At 38.1% G+C, this 18,813-nt stretch overlaps 1 protein-coding gene across 9 annotated transcripts in view; it reads left to right on the top strand.

Moving 5' to 3' along the window:
- The window catches only part of RAD23B (RAD23 homolog B, nucleotide excision repair protein), a 77,703-nt gene extending 59,926 nt beyond the window's left edge, over positions 1–17,777 (top strand). For 8 of the 9 annotated variants that reach the window (XM_049796166.1, XM_049796168.1, XM_049796164.1 and 5 more), the window contains 7 exons: positions 738–982; positions 4,506–4,561; positions 8,370–8,497; positions 13,214–13,337; positions 14,463–14,590; positions 14,995–15,171; positions 17,026–17,777. In XM_049796166.1, the coding sequence (XP_049652123.1) occupies positions 738–982; positions 4,506–4,561; positions 8,370–8,497; positions 13,214–13,337; positions 14,463–14,590; positions 14,995–15,171; positions 17,026–17,139 (972 nt within the window). In that variant the 3' untranslated portion in view covers positions 17,140–17,777. The remainder of the gene's footprint in view (positions 1–737; positions 983–4,505; positions 4,562–8,369; positions 8,498–13,213; positions 13,338–14,462; positions 14,591–14,994; positions 15,172–17,025) is intronic. The other variant, XM_049796170.1, reaches the window with a different exon arrangement.
- The last annotated feature ends 1,036 nt before the right edge of the window (positions 17,778–18,813 follow it).

Genomic DNA, 18,813 nt, shown 5'->3' on the forward strand with positions numbered 1-18,813 from the left:
TTCTGAGAAGTGTAATTTCTATATAATGGGTTTAAGACTGTATCCAGGATAAATGCATGTTTCCAACAGAGACGTGAAGATTAAATCACAATTATATGCAAGTATTACCCACTCTAAATTTGTTGCTGCAGATTTCGTAGTCCTTGATTCTGCTGTATTTTTGATGCTCACTACAGAACTCAAGTTTATGTGAAATGTTATTTATGTAGTGCTTTGAATGTAAAGAGTGCATAAGTAAAACTTGTTGCAGGTTAAGTTTAAATTTTTTAGCATCTCATTTTCCAGCAAATAGCATTCATGATGAAATGTGATTTCTATCTTTATCACTTTTCCAAATTTAAGTGGTGAGAAAACCTTATGCTTGTTATGCTTGTCAGATGTCTTTTGACAAGTGTTTTAGTTTCTTCTGAAAAACATGCTTTTGTAAAACAAGATTGTTTTCACGTTTAGAGTATTTCGGTCTATAAATATTTAGAGCTTATCTTTGCATTTCACTTCATACTCAAATAGTGTGAGTGCTTAGGTGTCTAGATAAGTACTTTAGTGACACTATCAGTTGCCTGTTTAAACACAATAAAAGGCATAGATTTAATGTCTTGCAATGTTTTAATGTTATGCTTGATGTTGAGCCAGCAATGTCTAACACAAACGGTCTTAACAGAACTTAATGTGCTGACTATAGAAAGCATAGGTTTCAGAGCTTTGTGCTGTGTTTGAATTCTGTTGTCCTCCTGTAGCCCAAAGCAGCAGCTGGAGCAACTCAGCAGTCTGATGCTACTACCACTATGACCTCGACCGCTGCAGTTCCCGCACCACTTGCTGCACCAAGCCCTGCTGACCCTGTGCCAGCTGCTGTCCCTTCACCACCTGCACCAGATGCAGTTGCTTATGAATCTGCACCTGTGAGTGGTCCTAAAGAAGAGAAGACAGCAGAAAAAACACCTGAGGCACCGGCTGCTGTCAGTGCATCATCAACTGACAGGTATGAATGAGCATCCAAAACTGGCTTCCCTGTCCATTTCTGTTGCTTCTAGTTTTGATTTTAAGCTGAATTTTCCATTACAGTGGTAGTCCGATCACTTTTTTCTGTTCTACATATTTTTCTTCTTTCTTAACTGTAACTTCAGTCTTTGTCTCAAGTAAAACATGACTGATAGTAAGAAGTGCCCCTCCCTGCTTACACAGTCTCCTGTGGGAAGTGTGGTCTTGGGACTAAACCTATGGAGTGGAGGGTTAGATGACACAGGACTTGTGCTCCTGTTGGGCATTTCAGAGTTACTGCGGCACAGGTTTCTTTTCAGACTAAGGATATTCACCTGCGTGGGCATCTACTGTTCACAAAGCTCTTAAAGACTTAAGAGGGATGTGTCCTGTCCCGTTTATAGACCTCTGATGGTGTTTTGAATCACGTTGCTTAGATTTGAACCATAAGTTCTTTATTGCTGTAAGAGTCTCTTAATTTCTGGAAAGAGCTTTTTCTTCCAAAATGTAGGATATAGTATTGTTCTTAATCTTGTAATGTCTTAAAGCTACAAGCTTATTTGTTCTGAATGCTCCTTGGCCCATCTGCAGATAGTTGTGGGAGTTGGGATGGCTTTTAACCTCAATTCTCTACATTTAAGAAAATCAAATGGAAGTTAGAGGTTTCATCCTTATTGTATACTGTGGCCTTTTTTTTTGCTCACTTTAAGTTGCCCACTTTTAAGTATTGCATGGGGTAAAAATGCTGTTAACTGTAATTTAATGGCCCTTGAAGTGCTGCATAGCTTCAAGTCTTCATTTTTCATATACTGGTCTTCAGTTATTTGTGTGTTATTTATGTGAATACTGGTGCACAAGAAATTAATTTTTGAAGTGGTTGTATTCAAACACTATCAAATATTGATTTGAGGAAAAGGAAAAAAAACTTGCAATTGCCCAATATCTTGAAAATGTCATCACAAATTTCTTGCACTAAGTACCCTAACTGACAATTTGATTTTGCAATTCTGAGAAATGGACATCTTTTTAAAATGGAACACAAATGAAGCTTCATTTATCAGTCAAATAACTTAGAATTTTTAAAGGTTAATGGGTAGGAATTTTTGCTGCTCAGTTTGTCCAGTAGGTTCAAATATTAGATTAAATCTTTGATACTGAAACAGTGCTTTCCAGGTTTTCCATGTATATATTGCAGTGTTGTAAAACTGCAATAAGGGAGCCTCAGTGTACATACTTAACAGGAAGGAAGAGAATAATTTAACCAATACATTGTAGTTACCACCTGCCTTGATTTCAGTGAGTACTGCTTGTTTCTGATTTGCTTTAGAAGTTAAATTACTAAGGCTGTTGAAGATTTACTGAGCCATGGCCAGGCAAACTGGTGTCCTGTTTTGCGTTTGATCTTTTTTTAGTTGTAAATCTTACTAGTGATAGATACTAGAGAAGCATTCTTGTTGCAACCAATTTTTTCTTACATAAAAAACTGCATCTCTGTAAATGCCTTGTTAGATTTTTAGTGGCATCTTCTGAAAACTGATTCAGATTAATCTGATGATCTTTTACTTGCTGATAGGAGTTGCTGATTCTGGTAGCCTGATGGATGCAAGGCTGCTGCAGCTTCATGTCCCCAGGTCTATCAAGTATCAAGTATACATACACACAGTATGTATATGTCATGTATGGCTGGCTGCATAGGTCAACACAGGCAGGAAAAATCCAGCACTGAAGCAGCCATACAACAGCAGCAGTTGCATCCTGTTCCCCTCTGGCTACTGAGGGCAAAGGCCACTAGTGCAAAATACATATGCACAAAGATAAAAATGAACAATATTAATTTCTCCAGTAGCTGGCCTTAGGCAGTCTGTTCTGATAGTTGGCCCTTAGATCTCCCAGTCTCCCAAGTTTTTGGTACCTGGGCATGTTACTTCCTGAGCCCTGCAACCCTGCTGTGGTTGCTGATACTCAGATTCCCTTTGCACGCATACATGTGTGCACACGCATACAGACGATCCATCCAGGAACCAGCTGTAGACATGCACTGAACCTGGTAGCTAGTCCCTAGATTCCCTAGTCTCCCAGTCACCTCATTCATGGACACACGAACAGGTCTCTCCACTACCTGGTTAAGGCCTTAGCAGTACCTTAGCAGTAGCTGACCCCCAGATGTTACAGTGTTTCCAGCAGCTGCTCTCTTGGACCCTCCAGTCTCTCCAGCAGCTGCCTCTGACTCAGAGCCATTCAGTACCTGGCTCTCAAGTGTCTTACCCTACTCACTGTAGTCAAGCTTGGTGCTTGCTGGTGATTACACAGATGCCAGCATATGCATCCACACAGAATACACGTGAACTCTAGGCCCTTCAGCTGCTGACACCCCAGGCGCATAGACCCTTTGGCCTCTTCTCCAGTTGCTGGCACTGAGACTTCCACAGTATCTGGTCTCTGCAGTTGCTCCACAGACGTGTAGATCCGTGTGACTCATGGTTCCCTGTCCAGCTGTGGCCACTTAGACTTCCCTACACACACACGCATGTAGAATAGAGAGACACCCCAGCATGAAAAATAGTTAGAAATGAAATTTAATTAGAAGGCAGGATAGACGGGTGGTCAGGTGCAGGCCATGGCCAGGCAAGTGCTATTTACATGTGACTGGCCCTTTTTCTCCTCTTTTTGCTCTCTTTATCCATGCTTTTTTGTCTGCAGGGTGCCTTGATGCTTCCCTTTCCCTGCCTTTGGTTCTTCCCCTAGATATCCCATAATAAGTCTTGCACAATCCCCAAATGCTTTTTCCTGGCACCACATGGTGAGTCGCACCACCCTGTAGGCAGTAAAGCCCTTGATCTGTAAGGAGACCTGGAGATCCTTTCCCATTGACCCATTGGGGTGCCACCCTGAGACCAGGGGCTGATGCTTTTAACTTGCAGCCCTTGGAGGAGCCAGGAAAGGGGCACTGTTGACTCTGACTGAGTTAACTGGGGTTCTTCTGCCTGGTGTTGTGCCTCTCTGTTCTTTGTGTTCATGGAGGTGAGCCTTTAATCCTGTAATTTGACAGCTTTGATAACTTGAGATGGAGTAATTGCAAATGTTAGCAGTTTATATTCCTGGGAAAGTAGGATACTGAGATTTTGGTAAGTGCTTGCCACTGATCTCCTTGGGTCCTCAATGAGGTCAAACCGGTGACTATGGGGAAGCAGTTAGTGAAACTGCTGTGTGCTTTTGAAAATCCACCTTGTTCTCCCACCCTTTAAAGCATTCAAGCAAGCAGGTGGCTAATCCCTGAGCAGATGGGCAAGAGCCAAACTACTGGGGGGTAGGGGAGGAGGTTGGCCTTGTGTTAAAAATGGTAGCATTGTAAGTTTGTAAAATCTGGTCTCACTACAAGATGAAAAGAGAGCTCTTTGGAAAGCTTTGTTGTTTTTTTAGAAACAAAAGGGGCTATTAGAGTTACAGCTGCTGCTGCTTTTTTTGAAAAACAGGAAGTTTTCCAAAGTTTTGTAATTACCATTGCACTTGTCTTCATCTTACAGTACAACAGGTGATACATCTCGATCAAATCTTTTTGAGGATGCTATAAGTGCACTTGGTAAGTGGAGTGTTTTTTTAATGTAGACATTATTTTGGTGCAGCAGAAACATATGACGGATTAGCAGATGTTGACATTTTCTTCTGTATCTGTCATTGTTAAAGTTATAATCAAAGTACTCTAAGACCTGAAGTTGGTATCTCAGAACTAGCATCAAGAACTTCTTTACTTCATATATTTTTATTGTGTAAAAGGAAGATTGTTATCATTCCTGTTTTTTTTCCCCATTTGCCTTAATTTCTCTTCTAACTGTTCAGTTTGAAGTGGCTTGAATAGAAGACTGGACGTAAATATGTATACACTTTCCTTTTCACCATTGCTTCCCAGTGTGCAGGTCTAATAAAATGGCTGTCTTTATTATTCACTTATTCCAGCTTTGACAGTACTGTCTTTTGACACATTTAGATTAGATAAATTGACCAAATCTGCTGCTATCTGGGTTGAGGAATGAATGCCTCCATATACTTACAGTCAATTCACTTTTCTTTTGACAGTTTAAATGTCTTTGTCTCTCAATAAACAGGGTAAAAACAATAGGAAGTTCTGCCCCTCATTTATGCTGATTATGGTAGCTAGGAAACTACTAGGCAAACCCACGACTCCTTACTCCTACTTATAATTTTTGGAAAGGATTTTTTTTTAGCATGTAGCAAGTTAAGGCACAGAAATGAGGTGGGTTTTTTATTTTGTCTTATCTCTGTAAACACTAAGCTGCAACTTGGTACAAAAAGTTAAAGTTTCACTTAAGTTTTTGTGTAGGGTTCTGTGGATATATTGGAGGCAGGTGTTGTGATTAAGCAAGATGATTTAGGAGCAGCAGTAAAGTTTTATGTGTATTGGTGGTAGCCACCAGGTTTAGTCTGTGTAACTGCAGCTTAGGTCTTATATTATGACATACTGTTCTAGACTGAAGAAACGTATGAGCTGAATTAGCTGATAGATACTGTAGGAGACAACCAGTCATGTTCTGTTATATTATATAAAGTGACTGCTGCTACCAAAGATGCTGTAGGCTTCATTAACCAGTCATTATACTTTAGTGACCGAGATGTGGTCATCACAAATACTCATGTTAATAATGACCAACAAGTTTAATTAAGCTGCTGGTCTTGATTCAGTCGTCTTCAGAATAAATAAAAATAAAAATTCCTTTCAATGTAGCAGGAGAGCATCACCTCACTATCCATTTTATATGAAAGTTCTTTGATTGGTGTCTGATACAGTAAACCCACTTGTCCCTAACAGTTTGGATATAGCAGGCATTGGGTGTATTTTCCTGGATAAGCATACTGCAAGGGTTATATGCCAAAAATTTTTCAAAGGCAATAGGCATGAACTCTGTGGTTCTTTTTCTTTAGAAACTGTCTTAAAAGGAATTTGCTTGTACAAATTAACATAGTATATTTTTACATCCTAAGTAGGATCCTAGACATGTTCTTATTGTGGCTTCTGAATTACATTGTTTGAAGATAATTGACTTCACTTTAAAAACAGGGATTGGCTTCTACTGATTTGCTTTTGTTTTCAGTTAGATATGCTGTCTGAAAACTGATGTGGCTTGCTACATGAAGATCTGCATGTCTTGCAGTTTGTGTGCAACCATATCTTTCTGTGGAGCAGCCTAAGCTTTCTTCAGGGCATGGGACAAGAATTGTTGCGGGGAGTGTGATGAACTGGATTTGAAAGTTAATCCAGCTTTAAAAAGTTATTTGAAAGGCAAAAGCAAAGAGCAGAATCAGTTCAGCATTGACCTCACAAACATTCCCAGCAGCACTATGTACAGATAGGCCTGACTTTATATCATGACATTGCTGTTGTGCAATTCCTGAATTATTATTCTTGGTCTTACTTTTGCACGACTTGAGTAAGTAGACTGTATATGGAGTGCATGTGCCTAAATTCGCAGTAGTTCTGTTTCCTTCTTTAGCTTTTAATTATGGCTTATGTATCAGTCTGTCCAGAGCAAGTCAACCTTCTTGAATCTTTTCTTTTTCTGTACCAAGTCTCTCGTACTATTCTAGTCTCTACCTAGCTTATATTGAAAGAGCACTACAGAAATAAACGTTTAAGTAGTAATTAATTAGATCAAAAGGTGTTCTGTCTGCTGTTTACCTTGATTAGTTTGTTAGCAACAGTAAGGGTAAACTAGTGCTGTGTTAAGAAAGAACATGAGCAGTAAGTTCAGCAAAATCACTGGGTTGGGACAGTTGTTGGCTTGGCTTTTTTATTTCTCTGAAGATATGTACAGAAATATGTGTCTTTAGAGTGAAGTTTAGGTGATTTTTTTTTTTTATGTCTTTGAAAACGATTCATCTTGTAGCTGTATATAAAGACATGAACTTACCATTCCTTAAACTCAGGTTGGCGCTATTATTCTGAGTCTGAACAATAAATACCCAGGTTAGTCAAGGGTTGTAAATCCATTATTTATCTTTATGGATAATGCACAAGTATCCTTGGGCTAGGGCTGTTTTACTATTTGTTATTGAGTGTATTGCCCTAAGTCATACATCCACTGATTATTTAGAAGCACTCTTTAAAAATCAAGCAATGTGGTTGTGTTAATGTTGGCTTGAGTTAAACACCTTCTCCCTAAGGGAATAAAACTTGATATTTTCTTTGGTTCTTTTAATTGTGACTTACTTGTCTTAACAGAGTAGCTCTAGCAGTATTTGTTTCCTCTACTTTATTCAATCTGTTGTTTTTATGGTGACTGTTAATTATTTAACTCTCCTGCCACTAACTTGCTAGTGTTACAGAGTCAGTAGTAGGGTTCCACTGAGATCAGGAATACCTTCATCCAAGGAAGGAGATTGTATTTTAATGCCTGGGTTCGGTTTGCGGTTTTTTCTGTTTTCACATGGGAAGATAACCTTTAAGATGTTGCTCAATTACATTTTATAATATAATAGTTTGGTGGGGTTTTTTTTTTGAATTGCTAAACCTGCTGTCTTCTTTTAAGGAAGGGAAATAAAATGGATCATGAAAAGAGGTAATAATTTTCCCTATGATACCATTAGTGTACCATCAGTCGTCCTTAAATTGCTCCATATGTAGTGTGTACCTGTTCGTCTTGATGGCTGCAGGTGTAGGCCAGTTTTAGTCCATTTACACTGTAAGAGTTGGGGGTTTTGATGTGATGGATGTCTGGTCAAATATACATGAACTAAATGAGATAACTTGTTCTCCCGAACCCTCATTGAGGTCTTGAGTGACTTTCCTAGATATAACTTTAACTCTTCCATATGTTAAGCTAATTAAATGACTTCAATCATCATCACCAGCAATATATTGTTGTAACTTGGTCATCACTATTTGTCATCTATCTAACCATAGCATAGTGTAAAGTCTTTATTTGGAAAAACCTCAATGGTTAACAGTTTGACAGGCAGATTTCTGCCTAGAAAGTTTAATTTCCAAATTTACACTGCAGGAGACTTTTCTTGATTACATCAGGAATTGAATATTAGCTGTGAGGATGCCCTTGACCTTAGATGAAAGCGTAGAGAAGTAGTATTATTTCAATTACAAGTACAGAAGTATCACAAGTACTGCTTTTTTTTAATAGAAGTTTGCATTGTGTTCATTACCCTCTATTATTCCAATCCAAATGTATGATGAAGCCACCAGAATATATTTGGAGTTAAAGCAAGAGAACCACGGCAAGTCTAATATGAGCTGTTCTTCACTCTTTAATGAACGACTCAAATTTGGGTAGAAATGCAATTTATCCATTCAAACTTTTTTCTGTTTTTTGGTTGGTTTTTTTTGCCTTATTCCCTTAAAATGGTGGTCATGTTACTTCTAGTGACAGGTCAGTCCTATGAGAATATGGTGACTGAGATCATGTCAATGGGCTATGAACGAGAGCAAGTAATTGCGGCGCTGAGGGCCAGCTTCAACAATCCTGACAGAGCAGTGGAATACCTTTTAATGGTGAGCAGTTTATTTTACCTACAGCTTGTTCTTTCACTTTTTATTTTGTTCTTACTAAAGAATAATTTTCATTTTGTTTTACTTGTCATTTTGAATATTGTCCAATCAGTGAGAGAATACATGTTCTTAGAGGAACAACAGCTCTAAGCAGAGCATGTGGAAGGAAGGCTGAGATTTGGATTTTGAGGGTCATAACTTTATAAGAAATACTGAAGTCATCCCTAACTACCTCTATCACTTCTTTGCTTTTATTCTTTGTTCATTTTTATGGATATATGTATGGATGGATATATGTAAAGTATGTCCAGTGATAGTTTTAACTGCCAGTGGCTGGCTCAAGGAATGATTTTGTGTCACATCTTAGTGACAGCATTAGCTGTATTGTATTAGCATCTGTAACATCACAAAGGCTTTTTTTTACGTTCCAGTTCATTGTTTTTACTAATAATGCACAGTATTCTCAATAGTATACTTTCCAAACAGAAAGGTTTGAGAGTTTTTTGAAGTGTGCTTAGTTCAACTGGCATTTTAATTTAAGCAGTGTTTTGGAGAAGAAACAATTTCTCATTTGATAAATACGGTTTGAAGGGTGAAATGAACTTCATTGGTGTAAGAGGAAATAGAAGAATAGCTTCACTTTAATAGAAATTTTGTGAGTTGTTTTAGGGCCTTTTTGGATTACTTCTCATTGTATACCTTAATCTGACAGGTGCATTACAACCACCAGAGAATCTGTCTGGGAGCTTAATCAGTACTTCCAGTGCACTTAATTTTCACTCTAGCAAACCGTTTTTGCCCTGATGTAGTTTTCCCTTGTTCCAAATCTGAACTTTGTTAAAATCTAGAAGCCAGATATCTTGAACCAGTCCTTGCAAAATATATGCAATTTGAATTTCTGATGGTTTGGTAAGAAAACTGGCATCTTTACCTCCAGTTATAAAGCTTTCCTTTTGTTAATGAAGTATTTCTTCAGTAGTTACAACTACAAGTCACTGGCATGTTTGCTACTCACATTAATGATCCCAAGACTTTGTAACCTGGAGTTTTTAAACAGACAACAAATGTTTTGAGTAGCTGAATGTAAAAAGTTCAGTTCTCATCTAGCATTAGGCCAACAAAAGGTGATACATATTGTCTTTCCCTAAGGGCAAATGCAGTAACTCCCATCATCTGCCATAAGTCAGGAATCTCAAACGTCTGCAATCTCAAACATTTGTTTTTCATGCCTTAAAAATGTTGATTTTACTGTTCATTTAGTCTGTACATATATCATAAATCCAATGCCTCCTGTAGGTGTTGGGCTTGCTATGCATGTGCCAGTCATGTACAGTGCTTGTACACTCAGTCTGGTATTTGTCTGCTCTAGCTTGTTTCTGTTCAGGAAGTCCTGAATAGAAATAGAGCATCCCTGCAATGGAGTTCAACACATGGCACATCTGCTGAATAGGCTAAGTCTGACTGGTCTGAGCAGTTAATTTCTACTCTTTCAGTAGGTCCTGTGTTTAAAATGGGTCCTTCTCTTATATAAGCTGGTCCCTTCCTGTTTCATGTTATCCTTTACTATCTTATCTTTGTTACTCCTCTTCTTCCTGCTGGAAAAGGGAGGAACAGGCTTGCTGTTAGAGACCATATTAGCCAGCAGACTTCTGTTGTCTTTCTAGAAGAATCCTGTTGCTGCAAATGGTCTTTCTAACTGTTCTTGATCTACTGGGGTCTAAACATGTTCCTTACCATCCTGTTGCATGAAAAAAGCTTCTCTTTAGTTTACACTGGTCCATTGATGACACTGGTTTTGACCCTCTACTTTACCTGCCTCCAAGCCATCATCAGTGTTACCTTTTACATAATCTGCAAGGTAGGATTAGGATGTTGAGAGCTGTAAGTGTATGCCATTGTCCTGGTTTAAAGAATCAGTACACCAAGGTACCTATAAAGTGTTGGAAAGGAAATGTCAAGAGAGTATCTATGTTTAAAGTGTAGCTGTTCCTTAAATGAGCCCTGAAGATTCCACTTGGCCATCGTTCAGATGACAAGCTGTTCAGTTTTCATGGCTTCATGGTCAAGGATCTAGATGTAATCCTATGGTCTTGAGCTGTGGTTGTGGAAGGAGGTCTCGGTTCCAAAAGTTGCCGTTTCTTTTTCTATGCCCTGGACTCATCTTTGGAGGCATTTAGATTCAGATCTGGTTTTGACCCAAGCATTTCCTAACTCTAATTAGGAAGGAGTCCTGTCTTTCCTCCAACAGCTAGACCATTGGTTGCAGCCTCTTAGTTTGGAAATTTTTAGAAAACGTTTCTTTACTACGGGGGTTGTCAAACACTGAATAGGCTTCCTAGAGAGGTGGTCAATGCCCCCGAGCCTGTCAGTGTTTGAGGCATTTGGACAATGCCCTTGATAACATGCTTTAACTTTTGGTCAGTCCTGGAGTAGTCAAGCAGTTGAACTAGGTGATTGTTGTAGGTCCCTTCCAACTGGAACGATTCTGTTCTAAATGTGTACATTCCTTGGACTGGGCCTGATGTGATTATTACCCTGTGGAGAACAATGTCAGCAAAAAGCTGTTCTGGTGCTCAATTAAACAGTGAACAATTGTTTAATCCACCATAAGGCAAAAATGGGCTTTTTGCTTTCAGGCAATGTTTACATTCAAAATTAATTCTATGTGAATTGATATCATGCTTTATTCTGTTGGGTAGCTGTATGCATAAGGTACATACACCTCACTAGTCTTGTCTAATTACAATTGTACAGTCTTGGTTATTTGGAGAGTGGTACTTCAAGCTTGTTTTTAAGAGTTAAGATGATGTTCAAGATGTCAAATCATCTCTCAAGTAAATTTGGTTGGACTACTTTCCATAGTGCTTCCATTCAAGAGCAAACTTCAGGTTTAAACAAGCATATGCTGTTTGATCTGGGCACAGATTGCAATGACAACATATGCCTGTGAATAGGTGAAATCAACCAGTAATCTCATAAGATTAACTCAAGTTCCTACATTATACTTAGATTACCAGAAATGACTGATTTGATGGGAAAAGGTACTTAAGCAGTGCTCTGTAAGATACTGTTAAGAGAGAGTTGCCTCAGAATTACATCACAAATGGAATTTTCTTCCCCCTTGGTGGAGGGAGGGATGTGTAGCAAGCTGACCAAGCCACGTAATGGTAATGAAGAGTGTAACAAGGAAGGCTTGCATTTGTTCCTCTGAGGGGCTTAAACGTGGACTTGATTAGGTGATTTATACCTTGATGTGCTTCTTACCTTACAAGTAAGGCAAAGTTTTGCCTGGAGCACTGTCCAGTTGTGCCTTTCTAGATGTGGCCTTTACATTAGCTGTGTGTTTTTCCTTTTTGTTCAGTTATAGTGATGAACGTATCATGTGAAGAACATGTTGTAGCAGGATTTTTAAACTACATTACCTACCAGTGATTTCTGTATTAGGTTTGCCAAACCTCTTCGTTGTGTGGTTACACTGCAGTTCTGTGGTTATTTCCACCCACCCTGTTCCTTATGTTTTTTGGTTCCCAAACTGAAGGGTGCCTTCTTAATTTGAGGCAGGTGAAATATATTCAGTTATACCAGTGCTGCTGCCTTCTTGGACTTACCAGATTGAATATGCTGGAAGACTGTAGAAAAATAGAATCTTTTGATGCCTTGGAAACTGAGTGTTGTGAAATAGAGGATCTTGTATAGTCTTGCCCCTTTGGGGCTGGGTTTAACATAGCTCCCTCCACTATTACTCTGTAACAGGAGGTTTAGTGCTCTGTGGAGTCTGCCTCTTTCGGGTTTCTGTTGGGCACCTTCCTTGCCTGTACCACTGGGGCTTGTAGTCATATAGGAATCTCTCTCAGTGTCTGTCCCATGCCAAGCTGCCTAATTTTCTAGGCTTCAGGGAGGAGGATGGAAAGGACAAATTTGGTACAGTTCAGTGACAGTGGGGAAAGCATGGTTAGGGTGGGAAGCCTGAAGGATTCCCATGCAGGAAAAAGGTAGTAGAGTAAGGTCTGTCTTGGTTGTATAACCCACATTCTAATTTACTATAATTGTTCTTTTTTAGATTTGCCAGTTTTTTCCCCCGAGCAATTAGTTCCTATATTAAAATGTTGGCATGTGGAAGATAAACAAAATGCAAGTTAACTGTTTGGGTTTTTTTAACTGCTAAAGTGTGATAACATACAGGCCTTTTCACACTTAAGATACAGTAAATGACAGTTGTCACACTATTACATTGAGGAGAGACAACCAAAGAGCCATGTTCTTATAACTCTTCTTAATTTTTTGCCAGATGGTATGGCATCTATAATGTCACTGTTAGCGTTGTGTACTACAATTCTGTTTCTGTAATGTAACTTTATTTGTATAACTCTATTAACATATTGTAACAGTACATTTAGTTTAACTTTTTCACTCATATCAAATATCTTGGAGCAGGACTCAAAGCAAATATTTGTTTATGGAGTGAAATGTATTTTAAACTGATGCAGTGCATGCTTTACTACCTCACTATACAAATCACATATTTTTCTTGTCAAAAAATAAACTACTCTTTTCACAGTATTCTCTTCCAGTTCTAAATGCATACCTATCACAGCATATTGCTTTGTATTTGCAGTGAAAGCATTAATGTTTTTTCCTTCATTCTGAAAACTAAATAATACATGCAGTAAAACAAGCATCTTTTAGCATGCTGTAAATAATTGTGAACTGTGGCCTTAGGGTATACCTGAAGATAATCAGGCTGTGGGTGAACCCCCTCAAGCAGCAAGCACTGGTGCATCTCAGCCTTCAGCAGTGGCAGCAGCAGTCGCAACTATACCTATGACTACTAGTTCATTAGGAGGTAAGAAAGGTTATATATGAGAGAATGTGGTAAACATACGCACTTAAGCATTCTCTGTTTCAGTGAATTTTAAGTTCTGGTGCTTGTGAACTGATCAAAGTGAATTGGATAAGAGCTGTAACATGGAAATTCCACGTGTGCTAGTTGTTTGGAACAAATGGCGTGATGTATGTGGATGTATCTGGAATAAAGCATAAAGTTTCTAAAATTGCTGTGAACTTGCACAGTTCCTTTGATTCAGTAGTATTCTGGATTTGACTGTGAGACCACAAATGTGAATGGGGTAGTGCTTTCTCTCATTTAAACTCTGGCTTCCTACTGTGGCTAACTGTTCACTCTCAACTGTGACTATACCAATGCATTTACTGCTTGGAAGTTGAAATATCAAGGGAGAAACCTGCAATAGGGCAGTGAGGTGTAGCACCTGAGAGATCTATCGATGACCTAGGACTTCTTACTCAGTAGTGCAGCACATGGACAGAGTGGTTGGTGCCTGCTGAAGAGAACTCTGTTTTAAAGAGAAATAAATAAATGAAAGGAACGTAATCAAGGAGTAGAAAAGGTCTGTCTTAGGCTGTGGCAGAGGTGGTGTTCAAGATGTAAGCCTTGATAGAGCCAGTGTTAAACTTACAGGTAGTAGTGACAGGCACACATGACATCATCCTTAAGAGAGGATGGGGAAAATGGGATATTTCAGAGCACTTTAGACACTGCTGCTTTCAAGGCAGTACCTGACAGTATAGAATATATGGGAGGGCAAGACTCACTTGACAAGGACAGAACTGACCCATTGCAGGAGGTAGAGAATTCTGTTCTAGGCATAGAGTGTCTGGGTAGTGTCTCTGAGGTTACTCAGAGATGAGACATAAAGAGAAAAGTGCTGGAGATTGAGGACAGAAGGCTGTTGGTTCTTAAGAGAAGGTTGGATGAAAAGAAAATGCATTTTTAACCTTAATATAAAGAATTCTTGCTTAAAACTAGAGTAAGTGTGAGGAAGCAAGCTCTTCTGTTCTTCAGTGAGGGGTGTATTGTCCTGTTTCTATCTACACTTATAGTATAGGTATGTGTTTTATTAAGAACTTTGGTAACTTTTTAAAAAAAACATGTTATCTCACTGATTTTCAGGACATCCACTTGAGTTTTTACGACATCAGCCTCAATTCCAGCAGATGAGACAAATTATTCAGCAAAATCCTTCTCTGTTACCAGCATTGCTACAGCAGATTGGACGGGAAAACCCTCAACTACTGCAGGTGAATCTTAAAACAACAAAATAATGCTGCTAGTTTTGATTTAGTTTTACAAGCAAGGGATATGTTGATGTTAACTAGGATAGTGTGTTAATAGCAGTTACAACATTCTACTGTTGGCTTTTCAGCAATTGTTGCTGTACAGAACATATTCTCTGTGATATGAGAAATGAGTCTCAGTCTCTCTGTAAGAGGTGCAAAAGGCATCAGGAAAAGGGAAGGGTCACTGCAATTGAACTGAAACATGAAATTGCATTTCTTTTTAAATCATTTTTCTCTATGCACTTTTTACACATTCTTTTGACTACTTAATGCACTGAAAATAAATATTCTTACTTGCCTATTGGCAGGCTTAAACATGCTTTATTTCAACACATGTATTTCTTTTATTCTCCTATGCATCACAGCAAATAAGCCAACACCAGGAACATTTTATTCATATGTTGAATGAGCCAGTTCTGGAGTCCCGACAAGGTTTAAGTAGCAGCGATGATGGTACCAGCACTGGAGGACTAGCAGAAGCTGCAAATGGTCGTATGAACTACATTCATGTAACACCTCAGGAAAAAGAAGCTATAGAAAGGGTAAGCCTTTCTTCTTTGAAATGTTGCTTGATTCTTGCTGTAGGGTGTTGATGCTGGTGCATGCTTAAGGCGTGCCTTAATTTAAACTTTGTTTGCTTATGCTCAGTAGTTCTGCATCATTTTTGATACTTTATATTTGATATTTCATAGCAGTTGTAGTCTTGTTTTAGACCACATGTCATCTTGCTTTATAGCAATTGAGTCTAAAATCTCTTGAATCTGTTTTACTGAGAAGATGCAGAGCGTTTTAATTGATCAGAGGCCATCTGTAATAATTGATGATTGAATGGGTTTCTGTCAGGAATGGGGACTCGGGCAGTAATTCCTCTTGCAAAAGCCTCAGACGGTACTGTTCTAGATCCTGCTGTGGTAGGTTTCCAGATACACAGGAGTGTCTGCGTGAGCACTGTTTGTGAAGTACTTCGATGGTAAGAGTTCTTGTAGATAGTTGAAGTCACTACTTAACCCAGTTATTTGTCCATCCATGAGAATTACTTAATTATAGCTTTCTAAAAATGCAGGTAAACATGTCTATAAAAATATACTTGGGGGCGGTATATTGTATTCATAAATACTGTGTGTAACATGGACTAAATACGGATTTGCATAGATAGCAATGCCTCTGAGATTTTTCTTAGAACAAATTGCAAATACTTATGTCATACTGTGGTAGTGTTTTTGTATATCAAAGACAGTGTTTTTCAACTGGCAAAGCAAAAGGTTATGTAAGGATCATCAGAAAAGAACAGTTTTAAGATAGGTATCAATTCTCTAGACCTCAAGGAAATTGACAATTAACAAAATTAGTTTAATAAAATTCTCTGTCCATGTACTTCACACACTTCACAGATAATCCTCACTAGTCTGCTGCATTTCCTTTTAAAACCATTTTATGCAGTAGAGCATACAACCTGTTCCAAAACACAACAGAGGCCTGTATCCTTCTTTCCCTTTCCATGAAAGACACACCTCAAAATTTAGGTGTCTTAGTATCACAGCTGACACATTCATGCTGTTTGTAAGCATGAAATTAAATCTAAGAATGGTTGATAAGGGATAATAAGACATAGTGTCTTGCAGAGATTTGATCTGTCTTATAGGTAAAATGCCTTGCAGGTGTTTTGAGGATTTTAAGAAAATCTCCAAATGGTTGTATGTACTTGCCTTTGGCTAAAACAAAGATTGGTTTGCTGAATGTCTTTTAAGTGCAGGCTAAACCCATTTCCCTTGGCACAGAAATAAGCTCTTCTCTAGTATTCTTATCCCCTGTTGTCATTATGTCCCAGAAATTAATTAGTTCCTTGACTTCTGAAAAACAGATTGCTCTCAACTTCCCATGGCTGCAGTGTGTAGTCAATTTTTTAAAAAGTGAAAGTCCAGTTGGAACAATTGAAAGTATGGCTTAATGTGATGTGTTGGGCTACCTACTAGTGATCACAGACTGGGAGCTTTTGTTTCAGGCAACTTCTGTTAAAAATCCTGAGCTTTGTATAACTAATAGTTTAAAATGGGCATTGTTTGAAGTTTTTTTCTACAGCAGTGCAATGTGCTGTTACTTCCTGACTTTACTGTGACCCAAGTCTGTTTTAGTGACTTGCTGTGACCATGAAAGAAGTGTGACATGTTTTATGGTGCTTCATTAGACTCATTCAAATCACTTTTTCAAATGAGAATTCTTTTTACTAAATGCAGAGGCAACACCTTCTTATTCTTTGCTCACTAAAGGCTGTACTGAACTAGGCAGCAATGTTTGTTCAAGAAGGCAATAGTTGCTTAAGTGACATCTCAAGATACTAGACATAAAAAGAAGCTTAATATACAAAATGTATTTTCTAATGTGTTTCTTCTCTTCAGTTAAAGGCATTAGGATTTCCTGAAGGACTGGTGATACAGGCATATTTTGCTTGTGAGAAGAATGAAAACTTGGCTGCCAACTTTCTTCTACAACAGAACTTTGATGAAGATTGAGAAACATTTTTGTATTTCACACCTCACACCAGTGCATTACACTAACTTTGTTCACTGGATTGTCTGGGATATTTGGGCTTATATTCATAATGCTTGGTTTATGGTATATGGGGAGGCAGGGAGAGGAGAATACAGGAAAGAAAGCAAAGGAAGCAGCAATTATATCTGCTTTAAATTAGCAGATGCAGAAAACCACACAGCGTAAAATAATATACAACCAAAACTCAGCTTCTGCAGATAATTAGTTCTTTCTGTAAACTGTAGGTTAACTTTTTTCTAGGTTTTCACTCTTACTGTACTAGTTCCAGAAATGTAGTGTAATGCCCTGCTTCATGTTCCTTTCTATTTAGTATTGGTATTGGAAGTAGCCTGTGCTACCCGGATTCTACAATCTGTATTTCATGGCAACATGGGATAGCAGCTTTGTGAAATCTAAAAGATCTGAGCAAACATAAACGTGAATGCCAAAATACGGGTAGTTATGTTGCTTTTCCAGGTGTGTTAAAGCAGTGCAAGAAGCACAGCATTTTGTTCAATGTTGGATACAATGTTGGCTTTTTTTCCCAAAATGAAAACCAGTTCAGCTAAAATTGGTCATTGAGAAACACCACACCCTCCTTTGCCCTCCCCCCCCCCCCAATGATCTAAGAAGCTATATACATAGAGACAAAATTATTACCCTCTTTACATCTTCTCTTTTTGTGAAAATGATAGATATCTAATTACTGTTCACTTCAATGCTATGTTGCAGTACAAGTTTGGAAAGCAATAGATTGCATGTTTGGTTTTGTTATATGCACTCTTGCGAATGGAATATTCTTTTTCTGCAAGCAAACAAAAAATGCAAGCTTCATTTTTGTCTGCTGCAGTGAGACTTTATCAAAGCAAATTTTATCTTCTACCTTTGTTGAACCAGCTTTTACATTACAGCTGTAAGCATCTAAAAATACTGTTGTTTGTTGCTCTTGAGTAGTTTTTAACAATCAAGCTATTTCTGTTCAGTAAGGACTTTTGGGGATTTTATTCACTTTATGAGGAAGAGAAGTTCATAACTTGAGATCTCTTTTAACGTACATTGACTTTAAGAGGCAATTTTGCCCGTCATTGCAATGCTAGCAGTGAATACAAATTCTAATTTAATCTAAAGCTATTATGATTTCCTGAACTCAGCTTGGGGATGTTTTGAGTTTTTGCTGTTACCTGGATTACAAATTTATCTCTACAGTAACCAAGAAAATATTATTAGTGGTATAGCACTGAGGTGTTTTACCACTAATGATATTAACAATTTAGTGGTACAAATAAAAAATTATTTTCTGTTTAGGTTGTGTATCAGTGGATTAACTACTACTTAAGCTCAAAGTACAAGTCAAGTGTCTTCAGAAAAGAGTAAGAAAGACTGAAACTTTTGTTTCTTCATTGGTTGGCTGTACTCTGTTAAATAATTACCTGCAAGTAGTGAAATGTATTAAAGCCTGTTAATTTTTCTTTCTTTCCTTAGACATCCATGATGTTTTTCCACCTAGTTTGTATTTTAATTATTCAGATGTTATTCTTTTAAAATTTCATAGATGTATAATGTCCAAGTGATCAGTAGCACAACCCAAATCTATCAGTAGGAGGTGTGATATCACTAAATAGAAAATAAGTCTTTCATAGTGCTTTCATTTTAGA

The sequence above is a fragment of the Accipiter gentilis genome, chromosome Z (assembly GCF_929443795.1).
Source record: "Accipiter gentilis chromosome Z, bAccGen1.1, whole genome shotgun sequence".
In the NCBI taxonomy this organism is placed as follows: domain Eukaryota; kingdom Metazoa; phylum Chordata; class Aves; order Accipitriformes; family Accipitridae; genus Astur; species Astur gentilis.